At 44.4% G+C, this 27,881-nt stretch overlaps 1 protein-coding gene across 3 annotated transcripts in view; it reads left to right on the forward strand.

Annotated features, from left to right (window-relative positions):
• Positions 1 to 27,881, forward strand: part of kank1a (KN motif and ankyrin repeat domains 1a) — a 46,460-nt gene that overhangs the window by 17,625 nt on the left and 954 nt on the right. The window contains exons 2-11 of one of the 3 annotated variants that reach the window (XM_053420584.1): positions 9,153 to 9,282; positions 17,162 to 19,831; positions 22,118 to 22,282; positions 23,864 to 23,972; positions 24,151 to 24,390; positions 24,506 to 24,593; positions 25,209 to 25,428; positions 26,264 to 26,406; positions 27,214 to 27,414; positions 27,694 to 27,792. In XM_053420584.1, the coding sequence (XP_053276559.1) occupies positions 9,246 to 9,282; positions 17,162 to 19,831; positions 22,118 to 22,282; positions 23,864 to 23,972; positions 24,151 to 24,390; positions 24,506 to 24,593; positions 25,209 to 25,428; positions 26,264 to 26,406; positions 27,214 to 27,414; positions 27,694 to 27,792 (3,972 nt within the window). In that variant the 5' untranslated portion in view covers positions 9,153 to 9,245. The other 2 variants (XM_053420582.1, XM_053420583.1) reach the window with 2 other exon arrangements.

Here is a 27,881-nt window from a genome sequence, read left to right on the forward strand (position 1 = left end):
TAGGGGGCAGTGTTGTCAGCAGGGTTAAGTTTGAGTGTCCTGGACTAAACCACTGCTCAGGACAACAGTTTGCAGCAGCGAGCAGATTAACGATGTCTGTGCACAGTAAAGCTTTTAAATGCAGGTTGTTTTTAAAGGAAAGGTTAAAACAGGAAACATAATCTGATTTGAACCAGTAACAAACTGGTGGCAACTTGACAGAGACACGAGTTGTAGCATGTTTCTGTATCTAGAATGTCGTAATTTTAAAAGTGGAGCACAGAGGTGGATTGCATCTGACAGATATTAATCCAACAGAATAAATCATGTCGGGGTAATCATTCCCAATATACACTCTGGAATTTAGCAGCCTGAGATCTGATGTTTGATTTGTTTTCAATATCCCTTTCTCCTTTTATTAATATTAGAGAATTCTTCCTTTCAATTCGTCCAAACCGAGCTGAGGATAGACTGGAGGTGGATCCTGGAACACAGACACACGCAGTTACACACAGAGGTTTATTTGTATTTTGACAGTCTTCTTAAGAGGTGACACTGAACCTCTGAAGAGCAGCTGTCAAGATAAATGGTCGAACCTGATAACGCACATTCTTAAAATGGAGACAATGGAAGACACCTCTCTGAAATGTGGCTTCCTGGCTCTAGGGGCAGAAGCGTAAGTCAAGAACATTTATTCCCGTCTTGAAGTTCCTTTAAAAACAAACTCTCAGACTGTGGAGTTCACATTCTTTCAATCCTGCCTCCACCACGTTTGCAAAGCATTTCAACTCCTGTGGAATTTCTAAAGAGCCTCATATGCTTTAGGTTTGTCTCTGCATGTGTCTCGCAGATGCTTCAATTCTGATTCTCTGTCATTTTTCAAATCCGTGCTCCACAAAGCAGAAGTTTTATGATCACAAACTCTGATTCTGACATTTTCAACCTTGAAATAACAAGCGTCTGAGTTTTCCTGAGAGAGAGATACATTCAGGTGGAAGTGGTCAGAAAGAGAAATGAAGGATAAAGGTACTGTTGTTGTTGTTTTGAGTGTTTTGCATGGAGGCTTTTCACGTGTTGTGTTCATCGTTTGTCAGTTACTGTGCCGACAAGTCACTGTTTGATAGAAGTGCAGCAAAAACACCTGCAACACTAGAGACATTGTATTGTCCGAGGGACGAATTGGCAGTTGTTGTCATAAAATAAGATGGTTAATATAATATCTGCTTAAACAACAACATTGTCATTGTGTTGGCTGAGTGTGTAACCGTCTCCTAGAGCTGTTAGCATGGCTGTTTCCTCTTTTCACGCATTCCCTTCAACTTTAATCTTCATTGTCTACGCAGGAACTATTGTCTTGCTTCAGAAAAAGTTTTTATTTGAATCCTCTGGGATGTAGTTGGAAGCTTTTTTCCTTTCCTCCTGTGAGCCTGTGACTTTAGCAGAGAGCATGCCACCCTCCCGACTGTAAACTCATAAAGCAGAAGACAAAATCCTTTCATTCCTCCTGAGTCTCTCCGTCCTCGCTGGGATAATTGAAAGGCTCGGAGGCGAGCTCTCCCTGAGTTGAACCCAGCGGGCCCATGCAGAGCTTCAAAGGGGAAACGAACCCAGCGGACAGCGTGAGCCTGGGTCAGAACCCGCGGCCGGCACGCTGCCAAGCGGCCGTGCACGTCGGCTGCTCCGCGTCTTCTCCACAGCCGACACAGAAGCTGCTCCTCCGAAGCTTCAAAGAGTTTCTTTAACAAGGTCCAGATGCTGAGCTGAGACGACAAGTAGCTACTGCTTGTTCTGCTGCTACACACACACACACAGTGACTACTGAGCCTGTTCTGAAGGAGACATTACTCCCATCAGGATGTTGAGATTCTTATTGAATATTCCATTAATATTATATTTTAAAACCTGAACTGTTCTTGTTTGTTTTGTTATAAATTTTGCAAAAGCTTCTCCTCCTCGTCATATTTCCATCTAGTTTCTGCTCTGACCCGGGGCTCAGGTCCTCAGGCAGCTGGTGACTGTCGCATGTGCATGTTGCAAAATGCTGAAAAGAATGTGAAGCTAAAATGTGATTAAAACCTTTTAACTAAGGTCTGAATACTCCACAGGTTTTAATTTGATAAGTTTTTATTCTGAATGTGACCTTATTCCGGTTGAGACGATCCAAAAACGCTGTGTATTCAGACTATTCTCTAAATAATATGGTTAATATCGCAGAAAGACTCCTGTCCACACTCGTATCTATTATCCACAGAGAGATAAAAATGCTGCTGCACAACTCATTCCTGTATAAACGTCCCTGGGCCCTTACTGGTGCTCTGAATCAAAATTATCCCAGTTTGTCTCCAGGCCTTTTCCCTCCATTAAAGCTGAAAACCTCTTCTTTTTTTATTAGGGGAAAAACAAGCCTGATGAATATTCAGTGCAGCGGGTTGGCTTCCTTTACAGCCTCCTTAACTTTTCAAACTGTTTCCTGTTGACAAAAGTTGCAGTGGAAAGCGTGAACTGTCGCACAACACACCAGCAGGACTTCAATAGTGTTGTTTCTAAAGTCGGTCAGTTTATAACACACAAACAAACGGGTCTAGACACTCTGGAGGTGTCGGTCTGTGTCAGTGCAGGTTGGACACAATAGTTTAACAAGCTCCAGTTTCACTTCTCTGACCTTTAAGCTCCTCTTCACTCAGGTGAAGCTTTTCACGTGGCCCCTGAATCTGAATATTTATCTGGACTAAACTGAAGTTCGACTTAGAAGAAGCATATTACTCAATTCAGTTTCACCTCTTTTGTCTTTGGTACATGATTTTGGAAACCTGGTATATGAAAATGACGTTTTCCACTTGAATTATCAACATTTCTAACTTTTGTTTTGGTGAAATGACGCCTCTGTGCACTTTGACACGTTAGGACAGATCACACTGGACCATTAAATCACTTGATTTAACAATTTTACAGCTAAGAAGATTAAAATGATGCAATTTTTAGAAACTAGAGCTGCAACAATCGAATATTAATGAATAAGTTGAGCAACAGAAATGTCAGATACTTCTTTGTTACACGTGGGATTAAGTTATAAAGGACTTTTGCTATTTTCTGACATTTTACTGGCAATACAGTGAATTAATTGATAGAAGAATTATTGGCAGAATGAACCAATTATCTGTCAGATCGGTCAAACACTCTCACAAATTAGTTCACCTAGTGTTTTTACCTCCATAATTTGAGTTATTATTAACCATAAATGAAAGATGATGCTGTTAATGTTGTTTTCCACAATCCAGAGATATTTGCTTCACTAAACTATTTGACATTTATGCTCTGAAACAGATTTCAAGTGATTTGTAGGTTAAAAAACTTATTGTCAAATAATTTTCTCTCTGTTTAATAATTGATCGATTAGCCAATTATTTCCGCTCGGCCTTGTATTTGTATTTATTGACGATCTATGAATTTTTCCAGAATCCAGAAGGTGTTTTTATTTCCTATTCATTCATGAGAATCTATTATTTGATTTGAAAGTTTAAATTCTAACCACTTGTTCTAGCCGTCCCCTGTAATTTGTGCAGTTCTTAAAAAGCGTCCGATAGTTTGCTTCTGCTTTTGTTCCTCTTGCACGTGAAGTGTCTCATATCACAATAATCCCATAGGCAGGTTTCTTCTAACCACAGCCACACGCCTCCATCTGTCACCGGAGTCCATACGTGCGTGTTTCATATTTGTGTAGCAGCTGAGGAGGAAACCAAACAAGTTGTTCTGGTTTGTGTGTCGGCTGATGTCGTGGCGCTTTTGTGTTTTCTCTTTTTCTTTTTACTTCTCTACCCGAGAGCTCGCGAGCCCCACTCGAGTTTATAAATCTGTTTGCTCGGCTCCGCGTGGAGGACGTCCAGGTGAGTCATGTTCTCTTTAGCTTGTGTGGGTTCAGATTCAATGGAAAGATCAATTTTATAAAAGCTTCAGATCACTCTTAAAGGTCGTGAGGATACACTGACTGTAGACCAGCGACCTTCTGAGCTGAGTGAATCCTTCGATACTAGAAAGCAGAAATACAAACTGCAGTGGTGCTTCAGTCAATAAGCAATGAGTAGAAGGATGTCACACTTGGAAGGTTTGGGCTTTTGGAAGTTGTTTCTTTTAGCCAGTTCCAAATCCAAATTGTTTTATTCTAGCACATATATAATAACAATCAACAGTTGCTTTTCTTTGTCCTGAATATTTTGCCATTTGTGACAAAAACTCAATTACAACCGTCCTCTTTACATTCGCTTCCCAGAAAAGCTCAGGACTCGTGTCAATGTTTACATCTCTGCTCCGAACTCGGGTCACTCAGGTCAAAACACAAGGTGACTGTGTATTTGAAGTCGTGGCTCAAACACTGGAACACACTTCCAATAGAGATCGCTGGTAAAAAGCAGCTGAAAACCTAGTTACTCAAACTGGTCTGCCGTATCTACTGTCGTGTTTTCTGAATGTTTTATTATGTGGTTCTTTTATAGTCTCTGCCCAGGAGGTTATGTTTTCACCCCTGTTTGGTTTGGTTGTTTGTTTGTAAGCAAGATTATGCAAAAAGCTGTCGGACAGATTACCAAGAACCTTTGGTAGAAGGAAGCGATTGATTCCGGGTCAGGGAAGAACCCATAAATCAGATTCAGACCAAGTGGCACATCCAGGGTTTGAGTGTTTCATATTTCGAGGCCTGATGCGAGTGTGGAACTTGTTGCAGCTTGAATTTAAGTGACAGTTGAGCCTTGTGCTCTCCTGAGTGACATTTGAGTTGTTCAATTTTTAACACAATTGTCCTTTTGTGAGGGCAACACAAAATACATTATTCAACAGATGAATCCATAATGAAGGTAATTGTTAGTTGAGGTGGAAAGTTTCAGTTGTTTGACGTTAGCTCTCTTTGATGCCTCCTAACTATGAGTTTTAATATTGTTTTGAACATTACAGGTTGAATAGAAAGTGGGCTCCGTGCTGGACGACCTCAGCACGGATAAGACTTTGTGATTTTGTCTTTTTGTTGACTCTCTGTCTTCACCTCCACTTGCTGAGGACTGAAGAGAAACGCTGGTTAATCAGTAACCGAGTGCTGACGGATTTTCCATGCTGGTCGAGCTCATTAGCTGCGTTTCAGCCGCGACTTGAAGGTCAGCGGGGCAGAAGAGTGACCGGAGGTTGTCAACCACATTAGCGCACCATGCGTTTCACCTGGAGGCCCCGTGCAGGGGTCGGTTCTGCCCAAACAGCCGGAAAGTCCTGCTTCCTCTTATAGGACACGGATCGGTTGGCTGTCATCTGAGGAAGTCGTCTAATCTTAGCCGTGAAACTTATCCCCCCCCCGACTCGGAGGCTCGCTTGGTATAGGCGCGTTGTCGGGCGGCTTGTGGACTCGGTTGTGTGTTTGCTACCTGCGTGCAGTGGGAGGAAGTTAGAATGAAAATTACAGGTAAGCTGCGTGATTTGATTGTGAGAACAAAAGACCTCTCGACTGTGGTTTTTTGATGAAGGTTAATGTGCAACAACCAAACATGTCTGTAGCCTGGTAGCTGTTAGTGTGTCTGTGCTGTCGGTGCATGCATCAGATCCTGCAGGCTCCGACCTGCAGCGTCCCCCCCCCCCCCCACACACACACACACGCCACAACAACATGTTTTCAGTGTAGACCGAGATGTGTTGGAATCAATTCCCTCAAACACGTGTGGGATTAAAAAGTGTAGAAATTGAAAGTGATAAGTTGAAAACAGGAGCTCTTGCATGTGACGTTTAAATCTTTTCCAAACGTTTTCTTTCAAGTGAGTCCAGGCAGTTTAACAGAGCCGTTATGCAACAGGCTGAGATAGAAATGTTGATAGAAATGTTGAAACATCAGCGTGTCTCAGACCTGTGTTGTTTATTGGTTCTTATGTTGATATGAAGCAGAAAAGGTTCAGTAAAGTATTTTTAAAACCTTGAGCAGGAGAGTGAGGTCGTTTCTTCACTCCTGAAAATCTGTTCAAACCACTTTGAGCTTCAGTGCGAGTTGATCACACTTTAAACTTTTTCTGGAGGTTCCCACGGTTTTAGTTAATGCTTTAATCCCTCATGTGATTCTATATATCGCCACAGATACTGTACGAATCATAACCATAATAATTTTAACCCTATGGAGTCGCCAGCGGCATCATATCCTGTGTTTCTGGTTCCAACATGTTGTGTACAATGTCAAAATCAAGACTTTTCTGGTCATATAGGCAAAGATGTGCAGAAAAGTTCACTGGATGAATGAAGATGTCCATAAATATAAAATATGAATTCCCCATTCCAGCCGAACAATACTTGGATGGACCAGCTTTATTTTAATATTTCCCTCTTTGTGAGCTTGTGATAAATAAAAGGTGGAGACACTTAAATGGGCAAAAACTGAAGTTACAGTCATATCTTGGTTTTGCACACTTCATCTGTTCGTCTCTTAGCAAACTTAATGATTTATTGGATGCTGGTTATGAGGAGGAAGAACAGAATCCATATTGTGTTTGTGTTTTCTTTGCTCCTGCTGAGTGAATCTGAATTATCTGATCATCCTAAGTCTGAGGCTCTCCGGCTCCCTCCTTCAGGTTTGTTCTCTGACAGCCGATGGAACAGGAAACTTGGGACATGTTGGGTCAGTCTGATGTGTTTTTTTATTCATTTATTTTTTTTGCTGCATGGAGTTGGTCATTTGTAGATTGAAGATATTTAGGAAAGTTGCTTTTGGATGATTTTTTAAAAGCCGGCTTCTCTCTGTGCTTCTTCTTTTATCTTCTCTCCACAAAATCTGTGCAGCGAATCAGCAACTTTAACTTTTAACTCCAGCTTCAACCGTTGTCACAAATGTTCGTTCTATTAGTCGTTAAATAACAAACATCAGAGATAATCAGTAAGTTACCCTTATGTACTTATTCGTTCAACTTTAACCCCTTGTGGACGAATGTCACGAATTTGCCTCAAACCCCATTCCGGTCTTAATGCTGCTGAGGTGACGATTGTGCCTGATGGTGCAAATACTACACATACCAAGGAAGGTATTGGAAGCATCTAGTGGTCGGAGTGGAAAATATATACTAGCCCCTTGGGACTGTGCAGCAAAGTTATTTTGAGGTATTAAGCTGTATTTTAAATACTGTGATGATGGAACAGCAATTATTGTAAAGAAACATATGTTGTTATTCAATTTCAAGCAAAAGCAGAATCAATATAATAATCTACATACCAAAATTTGTTAAATTAAGGTTATGCCGCATTATGCCTAATGTCACTAATTGCTATATTGAAATTAACAATCTCCAATTAATTTAACATCTGTATGACAGCCAAAAACACAAATAATATTTTTTTAAATATAATTCTAAATTAATTCAGGCATTAAGGGGTTAATAAGCTCCGATGCTCATAATCTTCCGCTTGAGAAGCCGCATCTTTTCATTTCTGTGTTCCCTGAATCGTCTGTGAATACAATTCACATCGAAACGACGGTTGCACTAATTTACCGAGTTTCTTTTCCATAGTGTTTGATTTTAAATATGAGGGAGAACATCTCATGATGTCACCGTCCCCTTGAAACGTGGCTGCAGTTTATTTGGGTGTTGGAGGAGCTCGGTGTCTGCCGGCTGCCTCGTGTCTCTCCTCTCTGTGTCACGTCTATAACAGTTCCTCTGGATGACGGACGGTCAGGATTTAGACTCGTCAGCTTAATGACTTCGCTGGGCCTCTTTATTTGGGTGCGTTCTGTAAACAAGGCTTCACGTGTGCAGCAGGAGAGAGAGAGAGAGAGAGATTGACCTTTCAGATGTTGCCTCTGTGACTCGTCAGGTCCCTGGATTGGATCTGACGACTGTTATCGATCTGCAGTCGGCTCTGCTTCTCTTAAAAGGTCAAAACCTTGACCCCGTTAAAAGTCCAAGGTCAAAAGGAGTTGTGTCAACATGCAAACCTCTCAAGAACCAGTCTGACACTTACTGGGCTGTCGAAACTCAAAGAACTGGTTTGAGGTTCTGCACTGGCTTCCAAGCAGCTCTTGAACTGCCTCGGAGGAAAAGGGCTATAAGGGGGCCTCGATTTCATTCGCCTCAGATCAGAGATCAGTTATCATGTTTTTAAAAAGGGGGGGGGGGGCAGGTAAATGTGGCCCTGACATCTTCTGGCTGTAAATATTCTTTGTGAAACTATTAGAGCCTTGTGTCGGCCTCTTCTCCCTCCCAGATGCTTCTCACAGATCTGTGGCCTCTCCGTCCACGTTCTCCCCTCGCGTCGGACAGAGCAGCTCTTTTGTTCCCGCTCATAATGTTTCCATTGATCCCGAGCAGACCCGAGCACACAGGACCTCTCTATGTTCATAAATGTCAGATGCAAACACACCTGTGGAAAAAGAAGCAGAGGTCAGCGCCTTCGCTCACATTAAGTGGGCTTCAGCTTTCACAAAGGGAGGCTGTTGTCTGACGGAACTCTAAAGACGCGTCGGATGGAGACTCGTCTTGTTCTGTCAAATTCAGGGAAATGTGACTTTTTAAAACAACACGATTTAGATTTCTATACCTTTTTAAAATAACAACTTTAAAATCGTCTTGGGAATGAACACAGAGTGCTGCTGGGACATTTATAGTGAAGCTCAGACCTGCTTTTGCCTAAAAGCTGGTGAGATGGGGACCGGGTTAATTATCTGAAGGACATTTCCAGATTAATTATGATTTGGTAAAGACGTAGATGCATTTCACCTGTAGGGGGAGCAATTCTCAAATCGCCTTAAGTCTGTGTTCCGTTAGCAGGTTGAGTTTTTATTTCAGGTTGTCATTATGGTTGGAGAGGGAAATTAATTGTATTCGTTGACCATTTGTTCAAATAATAATGTTTGTAATTTATATTTGGTTTTAAAATTGCCTGTTTTTTAAAGTTCAAACCCTGAATGCTCACTTAAAGCATATTTTTTAGAGTGTTTGGGAATTGCTGCCTTTTCCCCCATATGATCCTTAACAGAAACTAAGATGTCACCGGAGTTCTTTGACATTTCATAGATTAAATAATTTATCATTTGAGGAAGCATGAAAATAATCACGACCTGCAGCCCTTTTGACATAAATAGATTCTTGCTTGCATGTTTTACCTCTGACTCTCACCACTGACGTGTCTCGTGTGAGTAAATGTGTCCTCTGTGTGTTTTGTCTCAGTTTGCAGGTTGCATGGTAATCTGGACTTGATGCATGGCAGTTGCATGACCGCAGTAGGTCTTGTTGTGGGACTGAGAGCGCGCAGCTGCAGCCATGGCTCAAACCATGCACGTGAATGGCAATGGCCCAGGTAACAAACCCCTTTATGTTGCTTTATTTCATTATGCCCGTTTTTTACTGTGGGTGTGTGTATTTGCTGTATCATGTGTTTTAGGTAAGGAAGTCCTGTTCTCTTTCAATATCAGTTTGTATTTCACAGTTTCCTTGTTCCCCTGTCAATCAACATGACTGTGTTCTAACCAGTGGGACTGATGTGTTGGGGAAAGTTGGACCAACGTGGTGACAGTTTGGTTTCCCTCTGGTTCACTGTCGGTAAATGCATCCCCACGTGTCAAGTGATCCCTGGCTGCCTCAGGAGTGAGATGTGCTCATCCAGGCTAAATAAACCGGAGCAGGCCGGGGGATACAATGGGACTAAATGTGGAGTGTGAGGTGTCCACTTACAGGTGCATGTCAGACATTTATATTTAGATGCTCGGCCGCTGCATAATATCAGTTTCTGTCTGGACAACACAGAGAAGTGAAAGCTCTTCATTCTTGCATCAAATTTGAGAAAAAGGAAGATTCCCATGGTCCCATGAATCTCTGTTTTCAAACGTGAACTCAAAATTGCATCTGGACGTTTTTCCGGCGTTTGTCTTTCACATATGAAGAACGCAGCAGGGTTATTGTCTGGGTCAGACCAATCACAACAGTCAGGCGAGGGTGGAGCCTGGGTAGAGAAGGCAGGAAGCAGGACGTGGCGTATCATTTATGCTTTATTACAGCCAATCAAGATCGGTGTCGGCCTTTATCGTCAAAAGCTGTCTGATCTTGTTGTCTTTCTGTTTGTCGACTAGTGTCTTCTAAGAGTTTGGTATCTGCTGAGATGTTGGATTCTTAAAGAACACTCGATATGATGCACAATATCTGTAAACATATATATATATATATATTATTTTCTATTTTACATTTTGATATTCTATTTTATTCTGTTTTATAGTATTTCTATAGTATTTTTTGGGGTTGTTATTACTTGAGCATTGCTAGAAGAGAGCCTGTGACTCAAGCATTTCATTGCCAGCGACTGCTTAATGTTATTATTGTGGATTTGACAATAAGAATCTTGAATCAATGTCAGATAAAGTCAGTCGTTAATATTGTAGTCAAATTTTATGTAGTAGAAATTACTTAAAATACTAAAATGATGTATTTTAACAGTCCAATTCGTTTATTTTGTACTGCATTCATATTCTCCTCGTGACTCTCACACACACGTGCAGGAATGTTAAACATTAGCTTCTGGTGGACAGAAACAACCTCTGCGTGTGCGTTCACACGCAGAGAAGCCGTCCTCGCCGCGGTGTGAAACCAGCGCTGTCGGCCGAGGAGGCGCAGCGCCGAGCACACACCTGCAGCCGGCTCACATTCCTGGGCTGACTAACAGGAGAGAGTGATGCTCCTTCGCTTCCAAATCCCTCCAGGAATGCACAGCACGCAGGACCCGCAGGACGCCCGCACACCGACCTCAGCGTCTGTCTGCACGCCGGCATCCGACTCTGACACCACACCTTCTAAGTGTCCGGGGGGGGGGGGGAGAGGGAGGAATGTGCAGATTCCCTTCAAAGAAACAAAGCAGAGAGTTTTTTTATTATCAGATTTTTAACTGAACGTGAAGAGAAACACAAATCATAGGAATGCTGTGCTACCCCCCCCCCCCCCCCCCCCCCTTTTTCAAACTATAAAAATAGCTTCCCTCCAGTGTTCACCTGCTGCACAGGAAGAATTTCACCAATATGAAGAAACTGTTCAGTTGTTGTTCAGGTCGTTGAGATGATGCCGTCGTCCATTTATCTGAATCTGTGATGTTGGTATTTGAAGCCAGAACACTCCCAGTTGTAAGGAGTAGTATCTAATGCATGTAGTTTTCTGTTCAGCCTGTGAAATACCAGTTTGATTTTAGAGGATATGACTCGGGTGCGGTTTGTCACGTCTGAGGGAAATAACACGTGAAGATGGAATCAGTGTTGTTTGAGCTTTGAAACTCTTTAACTCCTCAAGCCGGTGACTGGTGGCAGAATGTTTTCAGGTTCCGTCCCAGTCTTGTGAACACGAAACCATCAAGAACACCCTGAGGTGGATTTATTCAAGTGTGGTGCAGACGTTCACTTGTACTCACAGATGAACTGGATAGATGTTGGAGGTCGAAGGTCACGGTGACTGACAAGGTGGTCACTGGAACTTCACTGTAACATCTGTAATATGAAGTGTTGAATAACGTGGTTGAGTTGCATTATGGGAAGTGTAGGATCCAGTGTTGTTGTAGCCTGACAAACTACCTGCACTCAAACGTCACTGGGAGCAGACCAGTCTCACAGGTCGACTCCCAGCAGCTCGTTCAAACCCACTGGAGCCGTTTGGTTTCTGCAGCGGAGACGAACCCGGCTGAAGTTTGAAATCCCCTGTGGTTCTGTTCAGTCACAATCCTGTGGTGTCGGTGGAAACCGTGCTGTACTCACACACACACACTGGGTGTGTTCCAGTGGAGGCGTGAACTCAACGGGGTGATTGTTGGTTTTACTCACGGCTCTGGACTCGTTCTGTCCTCACACAACAGAGGTTGATGAATTGAAGTGGTTCTGGTTTGTTTGAGCGTGACTGAGCCTCGTTGTTCAGGGACCGGTTCGTTGTCTGGAGCTGAGCTGTGTGCGTCTGCAGCCGGGGGGGGGGGACACACAACACATTGCTGGGCACATCTGCACAAACTGACACCGCGAAGGATGAGTTCAAGGCCCATTTACATCCACCGTCACTTAGAGTGTGCTTTTGTTGGTTCATAGCCCCTTTTTCTAGAGCTATCATCTATCACTACAGTGTATTTCATATTGTTATAACTATAACCCTAACAATTATATTGTTGAAGTGCCCTTGTTTTCTCTAATGAAAAAGTAAACATTTTTCATTGAACCTCATGTTTGTAGAAAACTTTCCAATGGGTCACTTATAAGTTTTTTTTTCAGCTGTGACAGATCGGGGTGTTTGAAACAACCACATTTTTTGTAAAACCCAAATAGTTTGTTTACTACCTTTTCCTTCTGATCAAATCTTTTCTAGTTTATTAAATGAAACACATTCTGGTTTACTAGCCTTTGACCCCCGAGTGTTTTTCAACACCCTCCATGAGAAAAGGACCAAACTGGGCAGAGTTGGTCAAACTGCGTCTCTGTTTGCAGAAGAAGCCCAAACACCCCCCCCCCCCCCCCCTCCCCAGTCTGCATCGTCATGTGCAAAGTTAAGTTGTTGAATTTGGCAGCGGCGACTGGCACGGTCATGTGACTTTCTAGGAGAAGCCCACAGATCCCAGTGAGCTGCTCTGCTCCCCCGGTCCAGCCCCTGTTTGCCTGGCTGGGGCAGGAATGTGCAGCTAAAACGTTCCTTATTGTGTTGTGTTTGGTTTCCTGTTATTTTTTTATACGAGCGGATGTGTCTCGCTGTTTCTCGGGGTTGAGCGGCCGCACTTTGAGGCGTTGAACCAAACTCTGGCTCAACTTCTCCTGTGAGGTAATTAGGTGCCTACAGCTCGGAGGCCGGGGCCAGGAAATACCAAGAGGGCCGAGCGAGAGGAGGGTCTTTGTGTGTTTCAGGTATTCACCGTCCCCTCCACCCACTTGCATCATGCTTCACTGTCACTCAGTGTAAAGCACTTAAAACAATTTAAAACAATTTTTAAAGTGAAGTTTTACACTGGATGACAATAGTACTCTGTAAACTACATGTGTTGTGGTTTAGAGAAGCCGATAATGTGGATACATTTTGTGGTGAATGGTTCAGGATTGGAGTTTTACCTCGGGTGAGACGTGTTTATAGTTTAGTGATTTTCTGAAAAACTAAAATAAATGGATCAGTGAGTTAAACCAGGAGATTTTTCTGTCCTCTGGTCTGAAGTCAAACTGGTGGACGACTTTCCAGCAGGAGCCTCGTCTCTTCTGAGTCTCAGGGTGCTCTGGATGTTAAAAGACTTTTGTCAGCTCTAAATTTAAACTTTTACAGAGCCACAGCAAAACAAGCCAAGTCCCTCTTGTGTATTTCTGCTCACAGGTTTAACACCAAGACCCAAATAATATTTTATAAGCAGACATGACCTTTTAAACACCTTTTTTTCCCCTTAGAGTTTATTCAGAATTTGCTATTGGACTTAATTCATAGTTTAATGTTTGTTAATTAGACTGAAATATTTTAATATCTCATTTGGGAGAATGAGAGCAGAGCTTAGGGAAGATGTGTGTCGAGCTCTCAGGGCGACTTTTAAGATGTTGACTTGGCTCTTACATCTTGTTTATAACCGTAATTAAAACTCCCCTGGTTAAGCTCCTTTCCTTTTGCTCCTGATGATCCAAAAAGTAGTTTTTTTTAATATATCTTTGTTTTGTCCTACGTCGGTTGTTAAAGGGGTTGGCTGATATAGGAAAAAATAACTTGTGTATATATATTTACACTTCTAAAGATTAAAGTTTTCAGTGGGATGGAATCAAAACATTTCTAATAGAAAGAATTAATCCCTGTCGACAGTAAATACATTTCTGATAAAACTAAGCTGAAGACTAATTTCAGTTTTGTGAATAAGAATCAGCTGATCACAAACTTTACTCGTGGGGTTTTAGTTTCTGGAGCAGAATATTTTTTGTTTAAGATTCAAAGTGTTTCAGCATTTTCAGGCAGAAGTTGAAAACCTGACTTTTCATGATGTTCATGGATGACAACTTCTTCTCAACACTTCTCTTTATACAAAATGTAGAATAAGAACAAATAAAAGAAGAAGCGGGTGAAGATCCAACAAGTAAAAACAGCTCAGGGTGTTGATGTTAAAGTCATGAACTGAGCTTATCGAGTCTGTCATTGCATTTTGCCTCAGGATGTGCAGATTGTAAAAAATAATTGTACTGTCAATTAAATATAACTTCACTTGGAAGAATAATCCTGCAGCTGCATCTTTTACTTTATACAATAAATTAAATTCTGCCCCTTTCCTTTTTCTCCTGGGGCGAGTACAGACTGAAGTTTAATCAGAGTTCAGGTCTGTTTTTTGTTTTTGTTTTTTACATTTCTTAAATACCAGCAGGGTTCAAACTGCTGGAATTTAATTTCACTTGCTTGGGAAAGTTTCAGGACATTGCTTCATCTTCGGTTGTGTCTTCAGTCCAACTTGAGGCCGGACGTGTTCCCGGAGGAAGAAGACATCTTCAAAAACTTCCCACTGGAAACGCATCCACTCGTTAAAAGCGTTCTCCTGTAAAAAAGAAAGGGAGACCAGCCTGTGTGGATACTGGTCGTGTCAGGGTTGTGTAACAGCTGTAGATAACGGCAGCAGCAGTGTCACTGTCCCCCCCCCCGTGATCATGAGGTCATCCCTCAGCTGTCGAGGGTCCCCATGGTACCAGAGGTCCGCCTGTCACTCGTCTGTGAGAGAGACACGGCCGGTCAGCGACTGTAGCTCGTGCCGGGGGGGTTGGGGGGGGGGGTCCTTCATACCAGACGGCACAACACGGTGACTGTGCCGTCTCACAGAGATTTATTTATACCAGGGAAAAACAGGACGTGCAGAGAAAGCACAGTCACAGCTTTGTCTTGAAGGTTCACTCACTTCTGACCAAAAAAAAAAGAACAGGAGCTTAATTTACACAAAGTATTATGAAAACACTGTAGAAAATACAAATAACCATTATGTTCTACTGATTTTTTAATATTTTTTCTTCATTAAATCGTCAATAAATAATGAAAATGCCATTTATGATTCCCCCCCGAGCCCAAGATATGTTTTAGATGACTTCATGTCTGATGAAACAAAACAGCAAATCCTCACATTTGAGAATGTTTGACACAGGACTTCAGTAATATCATATTCTAGAAATAAAGGTTGTTTATTAAACTGTTTTTAGCTTTTCTCATCAAACAAGATAGAAAACTTAACAAAATACAGTTTTTTAGACTCTTGGTTGGTTTGACATCTACATACCATAAATGGCCTTTTCACTATTTTCTATCAATTCAGCTCTGATACAGTGAAACTGCACACTGCTTATTAAACTGAGGGTTTTAATAACTAACTTGGAAACAATAAGTTGAACAAAAAGAGGATTTATTTGCAGACAAATGTCAAAGATTTTTAGGTTTCAGCATCTTAATATGTGATTTCCTATTTTACAGTAAATTTACTATATATTGAATTTCGGGATTTTGAACTAGAGATGTTTGGATACAGCAACAGAAATACTTTTGATACTGCTGAAAGTTCCAGTATAATCCGATACAAAGTCTTTTAAAGTTCATTAGTTTATATATAAAACTACAATTTTCCTTTCCTGGAAATCTCTTCTCCTTTGGTCGCGGTGATCTCCGGTCACAGACAGAGCTCGCTGACATGTCAATATTTTTGAGGTGAGAAGGGTCACGAGTAAAATGGCAACGTGCACTTTGTTTTATTTAAAGAGGAACTATTTTTGTATTCCTTGATTTATTTGTGTTCTGAACCAGGAGGGGAAATTGTCTATCTTTAACCACTTGTTGGAGCAATGTGACAGAAGTGTGGAAGTAGTTTAAAGGCCTTAATATCTACAGTAGCAGTGAAAGGCAGCATTGACTCTAACATTATTCAACTTGGTCTGTACTGCAGGTACAAACCAGAGTATAAAAGTTTGACGTGCACAGAAGCAGAAGTATTTGTGTTAAGGAACAGGCTGTTATTGTAATGAGTTCATGTCCCCTCCCCTGAATAACAGGACTTGTATTTGGGTTGGGAAGCGCCCAGGCTCACAGCCTCACAGGATTGGAGGACGCAGCTGTCCAATAGGGCGCCAGGGCAGTGCTGTGCTTAGTTTACACCAATAGTGGGATTTTTTTTCTCCCCCTCTAACGGAGACAGGATTGAGAAAGAGAGCACAGAGTGAGGAGAAACAGCTCCAACGACCTGATCTCAGAGCAGCTTACCCCCGTCCAGCAGCCTGCAGAGAGCAGGGAGGAAGAGGAGGAGGAGGGGAAGTAAAAATGGAGCGAGCGCTGTCGGCCTGAGGTGAGTGCAGCTCTCCCAACGAGGTGCTGAGGTTCCAGCAGCAGGAGTTACTCCTCTAATCTCCTCCTCCTGGTTGATCTGCTGGGAGAGGAGAAGTGGTCGGACTGGAGAGGAAGAGCGCGGCTGTTTTATTTCCAGCCTGTGTTTGCGTTAGTCGGTGAGAGTTCCAGGCATACCAGGAACAAGACGCTGGATTTAGCCAACACGGGGGACAACTGTAGTGGCGTGTCCTGGTCTCGGCTCTCTGACGGGGCATTTTCAACTGGTTGTGTGGAGTTTGGACTGTGGTTTAACTGGTTTTTAATGATCTGTACCAGTGTAGAACCTTTTAAACTCACTTTAGTTTCCTTTTTTATCTCTGGCTCCAGACTGTTGTGACCAAATCCGGTGGTTTCTGGTTCATGTTTGTCTGTGAATTGTCAAATGCCGACATGAGGAATGGATTTTGGACTTGAAAATATTGACTTTATCTGATTTCACTTCAGCCCTTTGGCTCATCTCAGCTCACCAGCATTTGTCAACAGTTGATTCTTTATCTGTAACAAACACATTCTGCTTTCCACAACCCTCACCAGGCTTAAATACCACATTTGTTTTTCATTTGGAAGATGCTTCTTTTTCTAGCTTTGTTTGCGTCACACAGTTGGATCTCACATAGTTTTGGGCTGACCTAAACTATCCCTTCCCAAAATGATGACCACTCAGACTTTTCCAGCCGAGATGTCAGAAATATCAGACATGTTTGAACTTGCATTGTCAAATTACAGTGATTGTCAGCGGCTGAGGAAACACTATGTGACACTCTGGCTAGGGACAAATACAATTCAAGTGTTTCTTCACCAGTAACATTTTTTGGTCTTTTTTGGAACTCTCCACTAAAATGTTCTTGTGGTTTTGATTTCAGAACGGGGACAAAGATGCCAAAGCACAGAAGACGAGAAGGACTCCGTGGCGCCCTACTATGTTGAGACGCCGTACGGTTTCCAGTTAGACCTGGACTTCCTCAAGTATGTCGATGACATTGAGAGGGGCAACACCATCAAGAAGCTGAGTATCCAGCGGAAGCCCAAAGTGGCCAAACCCTCGGCAGTGCCTCGGGGCAGCACTGGCAGGGGCAGCACTCATGCTGAATGGACCTCCACAGACTCCTTGTCCTCCTCCAACAGCGACGACAAGCAGTCCCCAGTGTTTTTCACCTCCAGGCCCCAGGTCGCTGCACCGCTGACCCCCACCCAACCCAGGGCAACATTTGAAGTCCCCGTGCAACAATCCCTCTCGGTCTTCGCTGAGCAGAAACAGCTCTTGCCCCCTCCCTCGCCCAGGTTCGTCCCGCGTCACAACCCCCAAGTGGAGAAGACCCTCATGGAGACGCGTCGCCGGCTCGAGCAGGAGCGTCTCCTCATGCAGCCGCTCAACGATCCCCCGATGCCCCGTCGCCGGCTTGCCAGCTTCGGTGGCATGGGCTCCAGCAGCTCGCTGTCCTCTTACTCGGGCTCTGTGGCGGCAAGCCAGATCTCTCCCAGCACCCTCCAGCCTCTCACCATCAACGGCCACTTCCCCAATGGAGAGTTTAACCCCTACTACCCACCATCCATGGGCAGCTCCATCCGCCACAGCCCAATGAGCTCCGGCATGGCCACTCCTGTAACTAACGTCAGCCCATTACACCTTCACCAAATCCGGGAGCAGATGGTGGTGGCCCTCAAGAGGTTGAAAGAGTTGGAGGAGCAGGTGAAAACCATTCCTATCTTACAGGTAAAGATCGCTGTTCTTCAGGAGGAAAAAAGACAATCGGCTGCTCAATCAAAAAATCCCGTTCCTGGAGGTTTTCGTAAGCGTTCCTACAGTGTAGGCTGTGTTGACCAAATGGAGAACCCGGGCCCCATTCAGAAAGAACCCGAGCTGCACATTATGGAGACTGAGGCCCAGGAACAGAACACTCAGCGGCTGGAGGAGTTCAGACGTCTGGCTGCAGAGGTTCAAGCTCTGGAGAAGACGACCCAGGACGGCAACGTCAATGAGCTTCGGCCTCAAAGACTCACGTTAAACCAAGTCCACCAGAAGTCTGTGGGCATAGTTACTGATGAAAACATGAACAACCTTCCTGTCTGTCAGAGGAAGACGACAAGTGAACACTGTGTCCGGGATGCAGGAGTCGTGACGGAGCGGCTGGAGGTGCGTAGCACTGCAGTAGGCGTGACTGAAGCCATGCTGGGCATGACCAGTGAAGCTGAGAAAGAGATTGAGCTCCAGCAGCAGACGATCGAAGCCTTGAAGGAGAAGGTCTACCGCCTGGAGGTGACGCTGAAAGAAACCACGCACCAGATGGAAATGGGGAAACTCAAACTGGAGCTTCAAGCTGCCGGTGGCTCGAACAAGAAAAAGGCCGACAAAGGTATGATGGCCAAGCCGGAGATGTACAACGCCTGCGTCGAGGCCAAAGTCCAGACACGCAGCCAGGGGGTCGGTGACCATGTGGAGTTCAGCCATGTTAGCACAGCTCAAACTACACAAACTCACACTGTGGGAGTCTCATGTGAACCCAGTGTCACCAGTATCGCCACAGGCCCAGAGATCCCTATGGACCGGTGGGTGGTGCATGAGCGGGTGGAGGTGTCTGACCGGTGTGTAGGGAGGCGGGTGGAGACATGCCACCAGCAGGTCGGCACTGAGCTGAATGTGTGTGAGGTGGGAGTTAACACAGAGGAGTCGGTGGACAGCCTGGCCCTCTGCAAACCCATGACGGAGCTGAGCAAGGAGTGCAGGTCGGTCGGCTGTGGGGATTGTTCAGTGGACGTGATCGTTGGTCCCATCAAGACGCTGGTGACGCAAGGAACTGACCCAGAGGTTGTGAGTAGAGTGGACTGTGGAGTCACGGCTGCTCCCGAGTCATCGACTCAACAGACCAACACTGAGACACAGGGGGCAAACAAAGCCACCAACACAAAAACAGCCGTCCTCACAGACTCCTTCACGGACATGGGGTTGGTCAGTTGTGATAGACACACCAACACGACTGTGACAGAAACGAGGACGGTGGCCGCCGGAGAAGGACTCGTCAAAGACGTCCACGCGACAGCAAAGACACGTTCGATTGCTGTTGGAACCACCACCGACGTGGAGTCGCTTGTTGGCAAATCAAGCTCACCTCAAACCAAAGAGTGTGGGGTGGGACCAGTGAACATCCAGGAGAACTTCCTGGTTGGCTTGAAAACCAGAACCATCGCGTGCGGCCCCTCCCAGTTAGCTGAATGTGTCCCCACCACCACCACTAGCAGTAAGGAGACAATGGAGGTTAAAACAGAGGCTGCACCACAGCAAGCTGAGGCCCAGGGGGGTGTCGGGCTGGACCATTACATAGAGAGGGTGCAGAAGCTGCTGCAGGAGCAACAGATGCTGCTGGCGGAGAACTACACTGAGCTGGCCGACGCCTTCGGTCAGCCCCAGTCCCAGTTCGGATCCATCAACAGTCAGCTGGTCAGCACGCTGTCGTCCATCAACTCTGTGATGAAGTACGGAAGTGCCGAGGACATCCTGAAGCTGCAGGCCGACGCCGTGGAGTCAGAAGACACAGGTGAGATGTTCATCACGTCCAGCAGGGGGAACGCTGCTGGTTCCACGTGCAGAGGTGCTTTCAGAGATCAAAGGGTTGGTGTGGTTATTGGCTCGAAGTCGTTTAAAGAGATCAAAGCAGATAAGCTACACACACACACACAACCACATGCAAAAACAATGTTAGTTATGGCCATCATACAACTACCTAATATTTAATGGGCATTGAAGAGATGGTGCAGTTTGATATGTTTTTATAAATCAGATTGAAATAGTTAATTTCATCACATTTCTAGTTTTATTAGATCTTTTCAGGTAAACACTGAACTTAGATTCTGAGTCACAAGAAGAATTCTTCTGTTTTACTAATAACAAATGTGTTTTGGTGTCTTTTGGACCAGAGGGATTTTTCTCCTGGGAAAAATTCCTCAGTCACTCTCTCACCAGTAATCACCACTTTATAGAGAAACAGCTGTTAAACAGGAAAATCCCAGAAGTGAGAGGAATAGAAAAAGACGAATCAGAACCAGTGTCGACAGAGACGGACCGAGAAGCCACGCAAATAATATTCATGACATTTAAAAAGTGGTAATAATAACCCCAAGGATCAGGCATTAAACACACTGAGATGTTACGATGGGTGAAAAGAGAGAGAATTCTACTGGTTTAAAGAAATTCATCAGCTTTCTTTCTTATTATCTCCATGAACGAGGTTATGTTGTTGTTTAGTTGCAGGGTTACACAACAACTACTGGAACCTCTGTGGAAGGACGTGGTGTGAGTCAGGGAGGAATCCTTCAAATGTGTTTTCACTTTCTTTAACCGTCTGAGAGGCAGTTTTTGTTTTCAGTCTTTCCTGGATTTCCCAGATAATAATCTTGATTTTTATTTAAATCTGGCATATTCAAGGTACTGATATGGATGTGAAATTTGGGGCAGATCCAAATAAGAATCTTGATTTTGTGTATTATAATCAGTTTTCATTAGGGGGGGGGGGCCTTTCTGGAGGTCTGTGCTCTTATTTATTTTATGTATAAAGTATTTTTTATGTAATGCTTTGTTTTGAGAGATACTGGGACACTGTACTGTTCCAAGATTCCTCTGAAGCACTTTTTTTAATGAAATAACAGCTTTTCGGAACAAGTATAAACTATTTATTATCCTAAAAAATACTTCAAAACATATTTAATGCTCATGCAATGTAAAATAAATCCTTTGCATGTTCTTGGAGCCGTTCAGATGCAGCTGAAGACTGAACAGGTTTCGGGGGCTGGAGCTTTCCGGGGCTGTTGTGGTTCGGGTGTTCACACTCAGTCCAAACAGAACCCTGATTGGATCGGACAGGCCACAGTTATCTCTGACTCAAAAATGCGACGGGGGGCTTTGGACCTGAACCAACAATGAGCTCATTTCTTTTCAGGAGCCAATAACGTCGCACAAATCGGCCACTTGTTGGTTTTGCGGACCGCCCTGCCTCCACTAACACCTCCGTGCCCACGCTGATTCATGGCTCCTGGGTTACATAACATGCATTCATGCCGGCTGGCACTCGGAGGCAGGCCGATTGTCCACGTTGTGTGCGAGTCTGTTTTTTGCGGTCAGCTGCCGGCCTCTTTTGGCTTCTGGGACCATTAACCAGACCCAGTTCATTCTCAAGTAACCAGCAATCACAGCACTGGGCTTGTTTAACAGAGTGGGAGCGACTTTAGAGAAGTGTGTGTTAAGATGCTGATGGTGGTAGTGGATACCAGTTCAAACAGTGGAATCAAATTTATATTTAGTTATTTATCTATAGTGAGAAGAAAACTAAAGCACTCGTGAGGAAAATCAATGTCTAATATAACTGGAGAGGTCGATCAAATTGCTTATTAAATTATTAAATCATTTGTGCAAAAGAAAATGTCGGTGTAAGAGTTGTTTCTATAAGATTAAAATGTCCTAAAAGCAGTGATGAAATTATATAAAGATCAAATGTTCATATGAGTCGATATCGATAAATCTCAAGATTAATGTCACATTATTATTTCCTTTGGGTTTAAAGACGAGTGAAGGTTGTGGTTTTAAATCTGAAGTCAATGAATTATTTTATTTTCTTATAAATCTGAGTGTTTTGTGTGACGACCCTGAACACATCAGTTGTGTTGCTTTCATTAGACTGCAACTTTATGTTTTTGTCCCATTAACATGCATAGAAGAGAAGTTATCACTCATTTTCATATCTACGCACCATCAGACCTCACAAACTCTGGTGCTGCCTTCTCCCTGTGCATCCAGACACTGACCCCTCGTCTCTGTCTCCTCCTTCCAGAGACCAGTCAGCAGCTGAGCTCCCAGTCGCTCTCCGCTCAGACGGAGTGGTCACAGGTGGACAACACGTCCGCGGGTTCGAGTCCGGCAGACAAACCGGCGCAGCAGCTCAGTGCCGCCGAGCAGAAGAGCAGGATGGACCTGCAGATGTCCACAGCGCTGCACGGTACGATTCTGTCCTCACGGCACAGCGGTGATGATTTGGATGAAATTGAAATGTGGTAGTCCACGTATAGGAATGATGGCTGAGGGATTGTGCCACGTTTTATGAGAGAAAAATGCGTGAATATAAACAGCGTGGGATCAGGGCAGTCGTCTTCTTTGCCCCTTTTCTTGTCCCATAATCTGTTCGGGTTGCTTGGACCAAACGACAGTGAATAATCCTGATGGATTGTCAGCGATCGATAGGAAAAAAGTCTGTTGGGTTTCAAAAATACAAAGTTATTTTTTTTAATTTTAAATCCAGTGAGCTGGTGCACGGAGCCAGAAAATATAAAAAGCTCTGACTGAGCTGGAGGCTGCGTTGCTGTGTGAATCTGCACCGACCTGCACCGAGTTCTCCAGCCAGATGTGCAGGCTGTGGTTTGGTAGCTGAGAAAACCTCCACTGCACTGATCTCTTCTCTCAATGGTGAAGTGATCATTTTACAGTTGGTTTTGAAGAACGCAGCAGATGCTTGAAGCTATTCTTGCGTCGGGAGGAGATGGACCACAATCCTACTGCCAGAGGGAGCCTGAGTGAATGTGTGTGGATTTCACACATACTTCATATAAACCAGGTGACCGCCAAAACATGGCCACAGTCAAACCACCATCATCATCATCTTCATCGTGGGCCTGGATTCCTCCCGCTCCTGCTCCCACCTGTCAAAACATGGGAAACGTGCTGAATGACTCTGCTGAGCTGACACTCTCCAATGTACACACATGCAACTGCATACATGTTGCTACAGGAACACACACACACACACACACACACACACACACACACTCTCACACTCTGAGTTGTTTCCCCGGAGCAGTTAAAGAGGCCCCTCCGTCGGGGCAGGTCTTGGCAGATGTGCTGAGTGCTCTGGCGCTCCTCGCTGGTATTTTGGTTTTCGAGGCCCTGTAGTTAAAATGACTGAGATACTTGAGGGTTTTTGGGAAAACGTCCAATCCCTCTGTGACAGATCGCCGTGCAAACAACAGGAGATGGACGCTCGATGGTCGCTCTACTCTCTGCCAGAGCTCTGGATCATGTCCGAGCCGCTCTGGAGGACCTTTATCAGCCGGGTGTAATGAGCTGAGGCGGCTCATTGGTTGATTGTGCTGCTAAAGGGAGTTAGTTATCTGCTGTCGGTGAAGAGGAGTCGATGTTTCCCACCTTTTAACACAGAGGCTTAACAAAGGATGAGGAACAGTAGTGAGATAAGAAATCAGAATGTCACAACAGGCAAAGTGAAAATAAGTTAACTTGCAATACAAACAAAAGTCTTGATGAGGTTGTTGGACTCTGATCGGACTTTGTTGTTTTGTCTCGGATGTATTGGAGTCTTGTCAGTAAACCAGCACGTTTCTATAAGGACTCTTATTATAAAGAATAAATGAAAATTACAGCAAAACAGAAGAAAAACAAACCAAGATGGGAAATAACAGATGCACCTTTTTAAAAGTATCATTCATAAGGATGTGAAAAGCAGCTGTTAAACTCCAGATTAACTCTGTGGTCTTTCTGTCTGAGTGATTGTGCTGCTTGTCCCCCTCAGGGCAGCCCGGAGGTCCGAACACACTGAAGTCCATCATGAAGAAGAAAGATGGCCGACCCGACTCCAACGGCACCAAGAAGAACCTGCAGTTTGTCGGGGTGAACGGAGGGTGAGTCCCAGAATGTTGCTTAAATTAAACTATTATACTTTTCATTTCTAGGCACCTGTTAATGTGTTTAGCACGGTGGCTTTTGTCATGTTTTTAAGTATCCGTACTTTTAAAGAGTTGGTAAAATGGGTTCTCAGGTTTCATGTTTCTCTGCCTTTGTCGCCCCCTTGTGGCCCAGGTACGAAACTACGTCGAGTGACGACTCCAGCTCAGAGGACAGCAGCTCCTCCGGGTCGGAGGAGGAAGACGAGGAGGACGAGGAGGAGGAGGTGGATGAGGAGAAGGAGTTGGGAGGAAAGGAGGAATACAAGAACGTGGAGCAAAATGTCAACAGGGAGGAGTTCAAACCTGAGGGAAGCGAGGACGTGGACAAGGAGGACGAAGAGGAAAGTTCAGAGAAGCAGGAGACGAGAGACAGGTGGGTTCATGGAGAAAGTGATTCAGCACAGGGAGTGAACCTGATATTTTAAATAGTTAAATTAAAGTAATTTGAGTTTCAAAATAAGCTCAGTTTGTATGTTCTTGTTTTGAAGGTATGAGCTGAGTGAGAAGATGTTGGCGGCGTGCAGTGTTCTCAAAACTCACCTGAGTGACTCGAAGTCAGTGAGCACCAAAGACCTGGTGAGGACACTGGTTCACGTCTCGTCCTGTTTGTGTTTACTGCCTGAAATCTGTGTGTTCTGTCAAAAACACAGTGAAAGGTTCACAGCCCAAGATCCCACTGTTCTAAACACATCTGTCACAAGCCTCCATCACCACATACTGTATCTGTAATAATCTTATTAAGCTGAATGTTCAAGTCTCAAAACATCCACGGCTCAATTCCTCATTTATGGAATTTATTACTAGACCCCAATGCCAATATTAGGGAATAAAAAGAACTCCAGTGCCAATAAATCACAGATCTATCTTTTAAATACAATTTGCAATGATTCCTGCGATGTTGTTATCAGACTCTCGTAACAAAGAACATTCCGCATGGTTTATTGTGTAAAATAAATTTTAATATCTGCAGACATTAAACACGAATGATGAAATATCGGTGAAAAGCTCACAGATATTTTCATTAACCGCAAAACAACACGTCTGAGCTTAAAGATCAAAAATGTAATTTTTTAATATCAGCCTGAATCCTCATCTTTCATTCCAACTGTTCTATATTCTGTCTATAAAGATAACGTGCATTAGAAGCTTTCTTTTCATAACGAGTATTAATCCGTCCCGACTGTTTTTCAGAGAGCGTGTCTGAACACGGTGCAGCACGAGTGGTTCCGTGTGTCCAGCCAGAAGGCGGCGATGGGGGCCATGGTGGAGGACTACCTGGGGGCCTTCGGCTCCGTGTCTCCGGCCGTGCTGCGCCACATCGTCAACATGGCCGACGGCAACGGCAACACGGCGCTGCACTACAGCGTGTCGCACTCCAACTTCCCGGTGGTGAAGAAGCTGCTGGACGCAGGTGAGGCGAGATGTTCTCTCTCTGCAGGAAGTTTAGTTTTTTAGTTTTCAATCACACGATTTAGTCTTTCTACATTCCTATGTAAGCAAGACAATCTCATCCCATAGATAACGTGGTGTCTCCAGGGTTGTTCTCTACTCGGCTTCTTCCCCCTTATCTTTAATTATTAGTAAATCTCAGTAATTCTGGTCTCTTGATGTTCCTTCATCTGCCACAAATGATCTTAAACTTCATTATAACGATCGTAAAAGCCTTTAATTTAACTTGTTAAATCCCTGAGGGGTAAAAGAGGATAATGCTCGTGGGCTGAACAACCCAGAGGCCAGAGAGGAAGATCAGAAACCTTCTCTCTCCTGCTCTTGAACACGTTTCCTCCTCACACACATGCAGGTCCTCCTCCAAACCCTCTCTGAAGGCTCAATAGACTGTGATGAGGTCCCGGCCACTCGCTGCTTTAAAAGCCTTTTGTCTCCGCGGCCTTTTGTGTCCTTGTGTCGTGTGACAACACATCCACTCCCCCTGTTCCCATTGTCGCCTTTGTCCTCTCACCGGCCCCCGGTTCTTCAGGCCCCCTGCAGCCCCCCCAGTGCCACCCTCACACCCGCCCCTGTCCCGCCAGGCTCTGATGTCTCACCGCGGAGCTTCTCCTCCTGCAGGGAGTGAGAAGGATGAGTTCAGACCAGGCGCCTGGTCCCAGGTCTCTGTGCAGAAGAGACGTGATTGACTGACTCCTCACGGGCTCGACACATTGTGCATTGTCGTGTTGTCTGAAAAAAACAATCTCAGAGCGCTAAAACATCATGTCTATCTGTGTGTGTCTGTTGTGTGTGTGCAGACGTGTGTAACGTGAACCAGCAGAACAAGGCGGGATACACACCCATCATGCTCGCAGCGCTGGCAGCCGTGGAGGCGCCAAAGGAAATGCGGATTGTGGAGGAGCTCTTCAGCAAGGGTGACGTCAACGCCCGGGCCAGCCAGGTCAGTGACACAGGGGTCAGGGGTCAGAGGTCAAAAGGCAGCGGCAGGGCATCAACCACCACCACACCACGTGTTTCAGTTCCTAACGAGCCGCGAACCGAGGGTCGAAAAGCAAACGGAGGCAGATTGTTTGAGAAGTTTATAACTGATTAATTTTTAAACCACAAACAAACCAAATTCCAAAAGATGAACTTTTACTCTTTGGTGGGAAAAATGGAACATTGGTGACACCCAGTGGTGAAAAGGTGTAAATCGTTTTGCAAAGGTTGAGCTGTCGACAGTTTTTAATGTTTTTTATCATCTGAATGCAGATGTGACTGCACGTGTCGGGGGGGGGGGGGGTAAGATGCAGGAATTATGGCTGTAGCTGGTTAATGATTAATGATGATTAGTTATTAATGAACCAGTGGAAAACACCTTCCTAGATCTCAGTGTGACGCCCTAAAAGATTTTTGTTTTGCCCAACAACTGTAAAAACCTTCAGTGGTCCTGAAGTGCCAATCACAAAACACAGCAAACACAGTGTGGTTACTATGAATACACAACAACACATTAACACATTAACACACAACCTTCAGCTTCATTTCTGAAGCGTGGGTCAGGTGTGAGTCGTTTATCAGGACGATTTGATGCTTCTCTTTGTCATGTGACATTAAACTGAACATCTTGTTTTTTTACTGTTTGTCAGAAAAGAACAAATGGAACAAAATATCATCCCAGTCTGTGGGACCTTCTGAAATCAGTAGTGTTTTTATGATGAGGACAAAACGAGCCCTGCAGTGTGCGCTGACCGAGCTCTTGTTTCAGGCGGGTCAGACGGGGCTGATGCTGGCGGTCAGTCACGGCCGCATGGACATGGTCCGGGCGCTGCTCGCTCACGGGGCCGACGTCAACATCCAGGACGACGAGGGCTCCACGGCGCTGATGTGCGCCAGCGAGCACGGCCACGTGGAGATCGTCAAGCTGCTGCTGGGCCAGCCCGGCTGCGACGCCAGGCTCAGCGACAGCGTGAGTAACTCGTGAGGGGGTCACATGGTGCAGGGAAACCGACAGGGTCGCTGATCAGAGACCAGCACAGTGGGGATGCACATATTTTTGCTGTTTTCTACTGATGTTCTATAGACGCAACTCTTTTAATCCATCATTTTCAGTCAATTTTAACTTGTTCAACCCAAATTTATAATATTAATTCAGATGAAATATGGTGACTTTGTTCTAATCTGTTTTATTCCTTCCTCTCCTCTTTGTCTCGTTATCTTTGTTGACTTCCTGTTTCCGTCCGTCCAGGATGAGAGTAACGCTCTGTCCATCGCTCTGGAAGCCGGACACAAGGACATCGCCGTGCTGCTCTATGCACACGTCAACTTCTCCAAAGCCCAGTCACCGGTAAACATCAACTCTATCTTTATGTCCCTAGAGCACAGATTACTATGACCGTGTATTAGGGTTTATTAATGACATTGATCAGATAAAGA

Source organism: Pleuronectes platessa, chromosome 4 (assembly GCF_947347685.1).
Source record: "Pleuronectes platessa chromosome 4, fPlePla1.1, whole genome shotgun sequence".
Lineage (NCBI taxonomy): Eukaryota > Metazoa > Chordata > Actinopteri > Pleuronectiformes > Pleuronectidae > Pleuronectes > Pleuronectes platessa.